This window comes from Meriones unguiculatus, chromosome 1, assembly GCF_030254825.1.
Source record: "Meriones unguiculatus strain TT.TT164.6M chromosome 1, Bangor_MerUng_6.1, whole genome shotgun sequence".
Taxonomy (NCBI): Eukaryota; Metazoa; Chordata; class Mammalia; order Rodentia; family Muridae; genus Meriones; species Meriones unguiculatus.
Genome location: NC_083349.1, coordinates 126,491,869 through 126,504,257, shown reverse-complemented (window position 1 = coordinate 126,504,257; position 12,389 = coordinate 126,491,869). Strand labels below are relative to the sequence as shown.

Sequence of the window (12,389 nt, the reverse complement as noted above, 5' to 3'; positions counted from 1 at the left end):
GAAAGCAGAGCCTGAATCCCTAAGTGTGTCCAAACAGTTACTAAGGGTGATTTTAAAGAGAATTAGATGTGGGCTCCACTGCACAGGGTAGCAGGCAGTTAAGATATCACAATGTGTCTTCAGACTTCAGACTGATCATTTCCTAGCATGGGAGGGTTTTCATGGTTCCTGTTTGCACTTCTGGAAGATACAGATAGGTTTAGATTCTATCTGTGTCAGTGGGGGGGAAATATGTACGCACACACACATACACTCACACACACATATATGTATATATATAATCTCACATGTGTTTAGATTTCAGAGTGTGTGCAGATTTAACATGTATTTAGATCTCAGACCATTTCGGTATGGGACATAGTATTATTCTATAGTTTCTGTAATTAGCATTGACACAATAAACAAGCTTCCTCTGAGGTGGCTGAGCGAGTAAATACATGCCCAGGAAATACTACAAATGCCTTTCCTTTTATACCCCAGATCTTATTCTTCACAGTTAGATCCAAAAATAGACACCCAGCATCGTACTTGTGCAGTCATTCATTCACCCAGAATGCTATTAAATACCCCCTTACCCTCTGTCTACAAGAGGTTAAATATAGGCATACCGTATGCATTTAGGAATATTAATTTTAAATCCTGAGAAAAACACCAAATATACAAGGGTAAAGGATATAATTTCCCCACAAGACAGAATGAGAGAACTGGGAGGAAAAAAAATCCTTAAATCTGAGAAGACTTGGAACTATTGCCTCTCTAAGGTCAGAACTTCTGTCTTCACTCGGCGGCCTACTTGTTGCCTGATCCAGGGAACATACTGGGTAGAGCATACATGGGTACCAGCTTCCCTGCCCTCACGTTCTATCCTATTTATAGATGCATCCTCCCACTCCAGAGCACAAAACTTGCTTTGTGTTGTTTTCAAACACCCTCATGTCTTATAATTCCATGTACAAATACACAAACTTGTGCAGATTTTTATAGTCTTCCCAGAGGCTCCCAGAGCCTTGTTCCATGAGGAGAAATCTCTATGTTAAACTCATCCTTCGAAGAAAAAAAAATCAAGGTGCTGTAGTTGAAAAAATACATCTGTGGTGATGTGTGAAACATCTTGTGCTGCACTCAGTTTTCCATGCCAGACAGAGAGAGAGAGAGAGAGAGAGAGAGAGAGAGAGAGAGAGAGAGAGAGAGCGAGAGAGAGAGAACACCACCCACCACTAATAATAACAAAACCCAGCTGGGATCAATTCACAATAACACTGGCAAGATATGGAGAGCACCAGTCTTAGTCCTGTGGGAAAATACAGTTTCAGCTGTAGTCTGTTCAAGGTAGAGGAAAGCCAGGGAGTCTTGGGAAATGCACAGTGCCCATGAGAGAAGAAGAAGCAGAACATCCTCCAGGGAAAGGGGGAGGCCCTTACCTCCCTGCTTCTCCTTGATTCTTTATTTCTCTTTCCTAGACTCACTCAACGGGGTTTCTGTTCATTAAAAGATTGAAACATGCATACACTACTAAAAGATTTTGAGGAGAGGAACCCAGAACTGAGTTTTTCATGGTAGAGCAGATGGGAAATGATTACCCTCCTTCAAAAGAACTCAATGGAAACCAATGACTTCGCCAATGACCGCCATGTTCCTGTGATCCCGCCCTTAACACGTGTCGTCATGGTGCTTGTAAACTAAAATTCACACCAATTGTCTTGTATTTTGTCTGCCCTTCCTGCCTCCAAAATCCGCTAGGGAGCTGGGTGAGAGGAACTTCATTGTGTGGAAGTACCTCAGGCCTGAAACAGATCTTTATAAATAACTGAGAGGAACTTCCTGCATATCCGTAGGGGTCCAGGCACATTTCTGGCATCCATGGTCTAGCCTGGGTGGGGCCACCTGTGTGGATTTTGTCTCTGGGAAAAACTGGAGTGTCGATAAGATGAATACTGGCATGAAGGTGCACATGCAGCGACAAGGATTGACACAGTCAGTGAACGGTTCTTCCTGAAATGAGGAATGGTGGGAAGGTAGTATTTCTAATGCCAGGTCCTGGGTTGAGAAGATGAAAGGGTTGGGTGGATCATGCATTTGCCACACAATCTTACAGCCTGTGTTCAGCTCACTAGACCCCACATAACACTGTTCATAGTGTGCACTAATAATCCCAACCCCTACTGTGAGACGGGAAATAGAGACAGGAGAGTTCCCAGAAGCTCCAGAGCCAGCTAGGCTAACCTTAAGCAAACAGGTTTTGTCCACGCATGATAGAGAGTGAAGACTCAGAGCTGAGCTCATACTCTGACCTGCATGTGTGTTAAGTGTCACACACACAATCTCATATACCCACACCCACACATAAACATGCATGCACAGAGAGATTGAAAAGTTAGGATAAAAAAGCTGAGCCCTAGCCCATGGTCCTCATGTAGACGCCAGACTACAAGGGTGCACATGCCCCTGTCTAGGTCAGCATAGTTACAACTTCGAGTTAACAATCAAGAAAATGCCTCATAGATATGCCCCTAGGTCAATGTAATGGAGGAAATTCTTCAAAGTGCCCTCTTCCCAGATGTACTGTTAACAAGTGAAGATAGGAGAGCCAGCTAGATACTCTTCGATAGTTACCCTAAAGACTCAAAGCCAATGCACCACACAGATGCTTGCACATCAGTGTTTAACTGCAGCACTATCCACAAGAGCTGAGTTATAGACCTACCCAGGTGCCTATCAGCAGAGAACTGGATAAAGGAAACGTGGCTTGCACACACTGGGGTGTTTTCAGCAGCAAAGAAGAGTGCTTGTGTCATTTGCAGGAACACGGATGTAACTGGAGATGCCATATTAATCAAAATAAGTCAGAAACAGAAGTATATTTTCTCATCAGTGTGCCCTAGACTTTATAGATACTGTGCTGGTTAGGTTTTCTTGCAATTCAACAAAAGCTAAAGTAATCCGGGGAAACTGGGGTGTCAATATGATGAATGCTGGATTGAGGGCACAAGTGCAGTGACAAAGACTGACATGAAGGGAACTTCAGTTAAAGAACTTCTATCAGACTCGTTTAGGACTTAGACAAAGAAGGCATGTCTCCTCTCCTACCCCTGAAAACTAGAAAGCTGATCAAGCTGTGGGGTGGAGCAGGTTCCTTACAGCTTGGGCGTGGGAATGGTCTAGATCTTTAGGTCTTCGTCCCCTTAGACTTTGAAACAGCTGTGTTCTCCCATGTCTCTTCCTATATCTGTGTGTCCAAATTCCCTCAGTCACATTGGACTTGACTCACACAATGACCTTCCAAGTCACCACCAGCCAATAAGGCCACCTTCGGAGACCCCAAATGAGACTCCACAACGTTTTTGTTGTTCAGACTTTCATCTGTCTAGGTCAGATGTGGTTGGACTCAAGGTACTGCAATCTTCAAGCAATACAGAAGCTGTGAACTCAGACAGGTTATCTATCCCTAACCAGACACTATGGGAGGGAAATGTCATTCCAAAGGGAGCTGTCACCAGGAAAGTAACCCCCCCCCGGGGTGTTGAGCATGGAGGATCTCCACTTGAACATTTGACTTCTTACCTCCAGGTCTTCTTCAGAGGTTTGGCCCACAGCTACCCCTGCATTGATAGCACTGATAGATCCCAGCTCAAGAGGAAATGGATGGAGATGGGGAACCATGGAAAATGGAGCCAAGACCTCTCCTGGGGACAGAATGACTGGGCCTGTGTGGAGCTGGCCTGAGGGACAGTTGACAGAGTAGCCAGCAGAGGGTCATGGGCATGGACATAAGTCAAATGAACAGGGAGGAAAAAGACCAGAGTGTAGCCCTCTGGAGGGACCAAGTAGGGGATGTTGTGTTTTTGAAGACATGTTCACAAAGATGCGACTAGGAGCTTCAGGATCCCCACCACAGAAATGAGGCACACGCTGTGAGGGGTGAGCTCTTCCTGCCACTTAGCAATCCACTATTCCAGGTTAGGGCACTCAGGACATAAGAGCTAAACTTCAGCCTGGGCTCTGAGAAGCACTGGAATCCCCTCTTCTTCTTAGCAACCCAAACTTGTTGGTCCAGCAGCCAGAGGAAAGTAGCTCTGGAAGCCAGGAGTGGCAGTGGGGTGCAGCCTGTTTGTCAAAGGGAGTCCAGAGAAAGGAATGTTTGCTACATTTAAATGGGACAAAAATGGAGACCACCAAACACTGAATCCACAATTCAGTAGTCATGTCTTAAAACATGCAATATCAAAGACATGGGGAATGTGACCAAAATAATGCTCCCCGGCTTACAATTTTATTGGAATATTTTTCCTAGTATAAAGAGTGCAAGATATCAAAGACAGGAAACGGGCCAAAAAGATGGCTCAGCAGGTAAAGGCACTTTAAGCTAAGCTTGAGAACCGGCATTCAAGCCCCTGATCCCCCATGGGAGGAGAGAACAGACTTCCAAAAGTTGTCCTCTGACATGTGCACACCCCCCCCCACACACACACACAATAAATGTAAGAAAATAAAAAGTCTTACCAGGCCAGTAGACTTTACTCAACAACAAGGAAGACAGGGTGACCTTGGAAACAGCCCATGAAGGCCTCCTGCCCCGCTCTGTGTCACTTACTCCCTCTGCACAAAGTAGTCTAAGGTGACAAGGATTGCCCCTCAGTCACCAAAAGCTTTTGTCTTACTATATGGTGCACCAGTTCCCTGCTTCCCGCCCTGAGGAAGCAGTGCCTTCTCTCCATAAGCTAGCCAATGAGGCCAGACCCTGTATGAGGTCACTCCTAATGGCTGTCCTTTTGCCCCAACTTGGTCTTCTTCACCCATAATGACACATCGACTGCCAAGAACACAGATCCTTCTGCTGGCTGAGTGAACACATTTGAATAGAATTCGGGTTTAAAGAAATCTGGTCTGGTGAAGTTCAATCTCTGCCTTCAAAGCTGTTTCTTCCAAAGTTACACTTGTGCACACACAGGCTGCCCATGTTCACACACACGCACACAATCACATTCATAATTACACATGTGCACTCATAGTCATGTTCAAAACTATGCATGTTTTCTTTCACATGCAAGGCAAAGACACTACTGAAAAGGGAAATCAGTGCTCAAGCCTTCCTCAGCACTGGGCCTCTGTCTACTCAAACCTCTGGCTCTGAGTTTTGCCTAGACTGCCTCTCCTGTTCCCATGGTAGGATTAGCATCATATTCAGGGACCTTCTCCCCTTCTTCCCCACCATTTTAGCACAGAAGTCCTCCTTTGGTAATATACTGGGCCTTGAGAAAACTTCAGAAACTGAGAGAATGGTCTCACTGTAAAGTACTATATATAGCAGGATCACCAACAAAACACATTTAGGAGACAGTTATCTGATTCCACTATTTAACTTCTTACATGTTAAACAAACCCCTGAGGTGGTCAGTAAAAGTCTCTCCCCAGTCTAGAGCATTTATGTAGACACATTCATTCCTCCCATGCAGACACACATGCACAGGTGGAGATCTACTCCTCACAGCCAACCATGGGGAGCATCCAGGATGTCCTCAGGATCTCCTGAAGCTGTGCCACATCCAGGGAGCGGGCTATCCCTGGGTCTGAAGGTGCACCAGTGCGTGAAAACATCAGGACCGTACGCACATGTACAGCTTGCAGTGTGTAATGAGCTGGCCTGGAAATGCTGTGTGCTGTGCAGTTCCCATACATGACATCCACGGGGTGATGTGGGGGAGGGGGCGGTTAAGGTCAGGGTAGGCTAGAAGATAGAGAAAAGGGGGAAGAGATGGAGCGGAGGATCTTCACCTGAACTCTCTGGTGACAAGGTAATGATGATGGTATAATGATACATGCTGAGTCCCTAACTTTGCCCGCGTGGGGAACATAACTTACATCAAGTGTGGACACACAGCTGTAAAGGATGAATACCAGCTCACAGACTGTACTAGACAGGCTCCACTACAGTGAGGGATGTGCTCGGGGAGGTTGTATGTGCCTGAGAACAAAAGTTAGGGTATAACCTTCTGTCACTTCCATTTAATTTTATTGTAAACCTAATATTGCTTTCTAAAAGCAAAATGTATTTTTAAAAGAAACAAGAATGACTAATTCATATTAATAACATGAGTTAGAAGATAACTCACATCATTCAAAAAGAGCAAATATGTGGAATGTTTTGGTTTTTTATCTAAAAGCTGAAGGATACATGGTAAAATCCGGAGGAGAAGGGGTGAAGAAATTGGAGCCAGTTTTCAACGCAAGGCAACCTGCTTCAGGGGCTCAGGTCTCATTATATACAGTACTAAGTTTCTCACCAGAGAAACTAAAACTTTCTCACTCTTTGCTGGTACCTCATTAGTGTAGCAGCTTTCTGAAGCTATGTTTAAAGAAATGGATGGCAATGGGATAGAACAGACAAACAGAACAGAATCCGCTTGAATTGCACAAAATGAGGCACGCTATGTGGCCCTTTGGCTTCATATGTAGATATGTCCCTGGTCATGAGGAGAATATATATGTCACTTTTGAAGCTCCAGGCCTGTGCTGCACCACTCCACTGCTCAGACTTTAGTGGGTCATGGTGCCAGCGGGGATGGCATGGAGAAAAAAAGAATGAAGATCAATGTGAAGATGCTTCTAGGAATTTAAGTGTGTCCTGATGAAACAATGGTTGTATAGCAGGTCATCTATGTGCTTGTGTGTGTGTGTGTGTGTGTGTGTGTGTGACTGTGTATGCATGTGTGTATGTGCATGCAGTGTGTGAGTGCCTGCCTATGTGTATGTATGCATTTGAATGTGTGCATGTCTCGTATGTGTGAGCATATAAACGTGTGAGCCCGAATATGCACGTCTGTGTGTATGCGAAGAGTAGGGAGACTTGCACTTAAAGCTGTTCCTCAGTCATATCTAACATCCACAGCATGATCCTGTCAGAAGTGTCAGCGTTTCAGCATGTGTAGACACGAGTATTTGGCGAAGAGTCGACAGTGACTCCTAGTCTTCATTTTGTCCACTTGTATGCACACACTCGTCTCAGTGATTGTGTGAGTTTGTGTTGCACCCAAGGTACGGTGAGTCCAATCTGTGCCCACTGACACCTCCGAGGAACATTTGTGAGGACCTGGCATGCTGAGGCACAGCCACCTCAGAACAACTTGTTTTGGGAGAAAAGATGAAGGAAAAGGGAGGGTCAATGCACTGGATGTTTTGTTTGTTTTAAGAGGCTGAGAAGTGGGAGTGGCTTAATGCTTCCAGCAGTTCAGTGAGTCAACTGTTGAACCAGGAATCATTTTAAGATTTATCTGTGTAGCCAATTCTTCTCTCGAGGAAAAAAGGAATCTTTCATGTTTATTCTGTTGTTATAATTTTAAATATTTTTAAAGTATCTTTTTTAAAATTACACTTTATTCACTTTGTATCCCCCCATAAGCCCCTCCCTCCTCACCTCCCGATCTCACCCTCCCAGCCCCTTGTTCACGGCATGCCCCTCCCCAAGTCCACTGATAGGGGAGGTCCTCCTGTCCTTCCTAAATTATCTTTTTTTATGCGTTAGTATTTTATGAAAATATGCTGAAAGAAAAAGACAACAGTTATAATTATAAGAACACAGTGGTGGGGGCCCCAGACAAACGTGACCATTAAGACTCTGAAGGCTAATTATGTATTCAGCAATGTTTATCCCTAACAGGAAAACCACATACCTCAGCCAGGGACAAGGAAAGGAAGTGTATAGTGGATGCAAAATAGTACCTGGTGGACCTAGTCCTGACTTACACTCTGCCGTTCAAAAAACAACAGAAACATTTTCATTTTACCAAATTAAACTGGAAAGAGAAAAACTACTGAGGGCTAGCCATTCCTTAGATTGCAGCCCTTTAAGTGCTTGGTTCCTGCTGATGTTATTAAATCTGATTTTTCTTTCAGAAAATTGTGTGCCGTTCCTGCAAGCACCACGTAGGGCTTCAACCACGTTCCCTCCTCTTTTTAAAAGACAATTTATATTTCCTTAGATTTTTCTTTTAGGAAACAAAAGAAGGATGTATACAGTGTAATTAGGAAAATGAAAGATGTTTACAGATTATTTTTCTAATCTTTTTCTTTCATCTTCTGGCCTTGAATAACTAGGGACGACTACATGAAAAAACGTGAGTGGATCCTTGTTACAAAAATCTAGTTAATCTTCTGTGAAAGCCCTCCTGATCTGGATGACAGCAAGCCTCCCTACCCCCACCCCCGAGGACCGCACCTGCAGCAGGCTTCCCTACCCCCAATCCCTGCCACTGTTTACTCAAGGAGGCAGCAAGCCTCTCACTTGTCACTTTGGGCCTCTGGCCTCCTAGAGTAAAATGCAGCTTCCTTAGTTGGGATCCATCTTCTGCAACACATGACCCTCTATTCTTTGAACATACATTCTGTGTGTTTTCTCCTGGAACTCTTCCCCCCCCCACCCCCCCGCCAAGCGCTATAGCCTTCAGAGAACACACACCCATACACAACGGCTCTGTCCTCTCCTCCTGGGGTCATTCATCTTCTGAAGCTGTGCACGACTTCATACCAGGAAGGTAGCAGAAAGATGTTCAGGCGTGTTTCCTGTTAGAGTAGAAAATGGCAGGAGGTCCCAAGTGGTGGCTTTGAGGCTGAAGCAGGTGGAGCGCCTCCAGTTCAAGACCAGCGTGGGGTATACAGAGTAAGATCCAAGCTCTAAACAGCATCAATCAACAACAGCAAAAACACAGGCCAGAGAGGGATGGGGAGGGGAAGGTCGCGAGATAATAAAATAAGAATAATGACGGTTGTGGTAGAGGGCCCCCACGCTTCACCTAAGGGAGCCGAGATGAAAGACCTCTCTTGTATCTAGAGTGTAGATTTCCCTCGTGATGGGAACTCGCTGGCCCCACCCCATCCTCCCCTGATGTCCCCCATCGCTGGGAAACGCAGGCTGGCGGCTAAGAGGGAAACAAGAGAGAATGTCTGCCTTGCCCTGCAAGATGGATTTCCACACACCGTATGGGTTTTCTACGCCTCCAGACACCGGGTTAACCAGTCGGGCTGTAAATTCTTAAGGTTCTAGTGGCGGCCTTAAACAATAAAATAAAATAAAATGCCAACGTTATCCAGACTGAGGTTAGCTTCAGTATTACCTGTAGTTGGGATGGTGCTTTTCTTTGTGGTGAATACTAGAAGGGTGAACTTCAGGGTCATTTTTTTTTTTTAATAAAATGATCTGTGGAGACCTGGCACCATTGTCTGTCCGGGGTGGGGTTGTGTGGGAGATGAGAATCGTAGAGCCCTGTGCAGCACGCCAAAGTGTGTTTAGTTAATTCCACTAGTCCCAGGCGGCCGATTTCTCGGGTGAGCGACGCCGGGTGGGGTGAGGGGCTGCAGCCTTAAGAACCAGCCCCCGATCCTGAGGGTAGGGAGGTGGGTATGAGGAAGCCAGGGTGAGTAGCCACGTTAAACGGGAAGCAGAAAAGCGTCTTTTCATTGTCCCCAGAAGAGCCTTAGGTGGGTGAGAGACAAGACAAAGAAAAGCGAGTTTCCAAGGAGCCCAGCAAAGCGAGTCGGCTGGGGCCGAGGCTCCGGCGGCAGCCTTTGCAGGCAAATAAGAAATATCTGCTTTAAACGCGAGGGCACCTCATTTTAGCTTTGGTTTGTACCGTTGGGTTAAAATAGCAAATGACCCAGAAGGTGCGTGCTGGGAGCCAGAGCCAGGGTTTCAGGACGAGGCTGCAGGGTAGGAGGGCGTGGGTGGTGGACAGAGTAGGCGGGACGCGGGGGAGGGGGAGGCCTGTGGAGTGGAGCGTGGGGGAGGGGCGGCGAGCGGCGATGCTGAGTCCCGGGCCCGTTGGTCCTGTCCCGCCTGAGGCCCCGAACTCCTTTCGGAACCCGCTCCGGAGCCGCCGGTGCTCGGCGGCTCCGCAGACCGTTACTCTGGGCGAACCCGGGAAGGCGCGCGATCCGGGAGGAAAGAACGGGAAGGGGAGGGACGGGACAAAACCCTGCGGGTGCGCGGGAGTGGGGGGAAGGGAGGGCACGGCTGCCCGGCTCCCGAGAGGGGGAGAAAGGGAAACAGAGGATGAGCCCACGTGCGCGGCGCCGCGCGGTGTCGAGGCGCCACCTTCCGCCAGCCAGCGACGCCGCGCGATCGCGCGCGGGTTTAGGGTGCGACCGGGTCGGGACAGGCAGCGGCAGCCGCTCGCGGCGCCCCGGTGGGTGCATCTGCACCGGGGCTGCGTCCGTCGTTCACGGCCTGGGGTCCGCGCTCGCCTCTCCCGCTCCGTCCGGCGTCCGCCCGGGGGACACGCGCAGCTGTGCGCACTCGCGGATTTCTTTTGAAAAAAATAACATATTTCTAGACACCCCCCCCCCCCACAACCTCATCTTTGCAAACTGGCCCGGGGGCGGGGCTGCGGGCGGGGCCTGGTGTTAATAACGGGGAGATGGGCGGAGCCGGGGCCAGCCATTGGCTGCTGGGAGTAGTGATGTCACCCATATGACACCCTGATAACGAGTTGAGAGAGAGCCCTCAACTTTTTGCAGAAGAAGCGCGCGCGCCTGGGAGTGCTCGGGGTCCGGCGCTTGCGGCGGCTGCCAGGAGCGGGAGAGTGAGAAATCCAGCGACTGAGAGAGCGAGAGAGAGAGATTGAGAGCGCGGGTCCCGGGCCGCCGCCGCCTCCTCTCCGGTCGCCGCCGCCGCAGCCGCCGCCGCAGCAGGGAACGGGGCCGGGGGGGAGGGGGGCAGCCGCGGACGCGCGCGGCCGAGGACTTTGCAACTTGCCGGGGAAGGTGGAGGGGCGGGAGGGGGAGGGGCGCCCGCGCAGGAGACCTAGCGCCCAGCCCCGCCGCGGACCATGGTGCAGCAGGCCGAGAGCTCGGAAGCCGAGAGCAACCTGCCCCGGGACGCGCTGGACACCGAGGAGAGCGAGTTCATGGCGTGCAGCCCGGTGGCCCTGGACGAGAGCGACCCGGACTGGTGCAAGACGGCGTCGGGCCACATCAAGCGGCCCATGAACGCCTTCATGGTGTGGTCCAAGATCGAGCGCAGGAAGATCATGGAGCAGTCGCCCGACATGCACAACGCCGAGATCTCCAAGAGGCTGGGCAAGCGCTGGAAGATGCTGAAGGACAGCGAGAAGATCCCGTTCATCCGGGAGGCGGAGCGCCTGCGCCTTAAGCACATGGCTGATTATCCCGACTACAAGTACCGGCCGCGCAAAAAGCCCAAGACGGACCCAGCGGCCAAGCCCAGCGCGGGTCAGAGCCCCGACAAGAGCGCGGCGGGCGCCAAGGCGGCCAAGGGCCCGGGCAAGAAGTGCGCCAAGCTCAAGGCGCCGGCGGGCAAGGCGGGCACGGGCAAGGCGGCGCAGCCCGGGGACTGCGGCGCGGGCAAGGCGGCCAAGTGCGTCTTCCTGGACGACGAAGACGACGACGAAGAAGACGATGACGAGCTGCAGCTGCGGCCCAAGGCGGACGCGGACGACGATGACGACGAGCCCGCTCACTCGCACCTGCTGCCGCCGCCGGCGCAGCAGCAGCCCCCGCAGCTGCTGAGGCGCTACAGCGTGGCCAAGGTGCCCGCCAGCCCCACGCTCAGCAGCGCGGCCGAGTCCCCCGAGGGCGCGAGCCTGTATGACGAGGTGCGCGCGGGCGGCCGGCTGTACTACAGCTTCAAGAACATCACCAAGCAGCAGCCTCCTCCCGCGCCCCCCACGCTGTCGCCCGCGTCCTCGCGCTGCGTGTCCACCTCCTCCTCCAGTGGCAGCAGCAGCAGCGGCAGCGGCGCCGAGGATGCCGACGACCTCATGTTCGACCTGAGCTTGAATTTCTCCCAGGGCGCGCACAGCGCCTGCGAGCAGCCGCTGGGCGCGGGCGCGGCGGGGAACCTGTCCCTGTCGCTGGTGGATAAGGACCTGGATTCCTTCAGCGAAGGCAGCCTGGGCTCCCACTTCGAGTTCCCCGACTACTGCACACCGGAGCTGAGCGAGATGATCGCGGGGGACTGGCTGGAGGCGAACTTCTCCGACCTGGTGTTCACGTATTGAGGGGCGCAGGGCTCCTCGGGAGGCAGTCGTGGCGGTCAGGATAAAGAGGATGGTGGGAGGGGGGGAGGGGGAGAAGATGCTCATGGTCAGAGATGTGGCGCAGAGAAATTGGAAACGGTGGTGAAATGTTGGTGGAGTTAAAGTGAAATGAGTAGTTTTAAACAGATTTTCCAGGTTTTTAAATTTTTTTTATTTTTTAATTTTTTTTTTGGTCTCCCCACTCTTCCCTGCCTTTATCGTGTCTCAAGGTAGTTGCACACCTAGTCTGGAGTTGTAATTTCCCCACCCCCCCCCCCAAAAAAAAACGTGTTTTGTAATTTCTATTTCTTTTTTTTTTTTTCCTGAAATTCGTGATTGCAACAAAGGCGGAGGGGACCGGGC

At 50.0% G+C, this 12,389-nt stretch overlaps 1 protein-coding gene across 1 annotated transcript; it reads left to right on the top strand.

Moving 5' to 3' along the window:
- Positions 1 to 10,494: 10,494 nt before the first annotated feature.
- On the top strand, positions 10,495 to 12,060 carry Sox11 (SRY-box transcription factor 11). The gene has a single exon (XM_021639931.2). It carries the CDS (start codon positions 10,818 to 10,820, stop codon positions 12,006 to 12,008), a length of 1,191 nt encoding a protein of 396 aa, XP_021495606.1. The 5' UTR covers positions 10,495 to 10,817; the 3' UTR covers positions 12,009 to 12,060.
- Positions 12,061 to 12,389: the final 329 nt, after the last annotated feature.

Excerpts from the sequence above, each read along its gene's own strand:
- Sox11 (XM_021639931.2), top strand. The coding sequence starts at position 10,818 with ATGGTGCAGCAGGCCGAGAGCTCGGAAGCCGAGAGCAACCTGCCCCGG.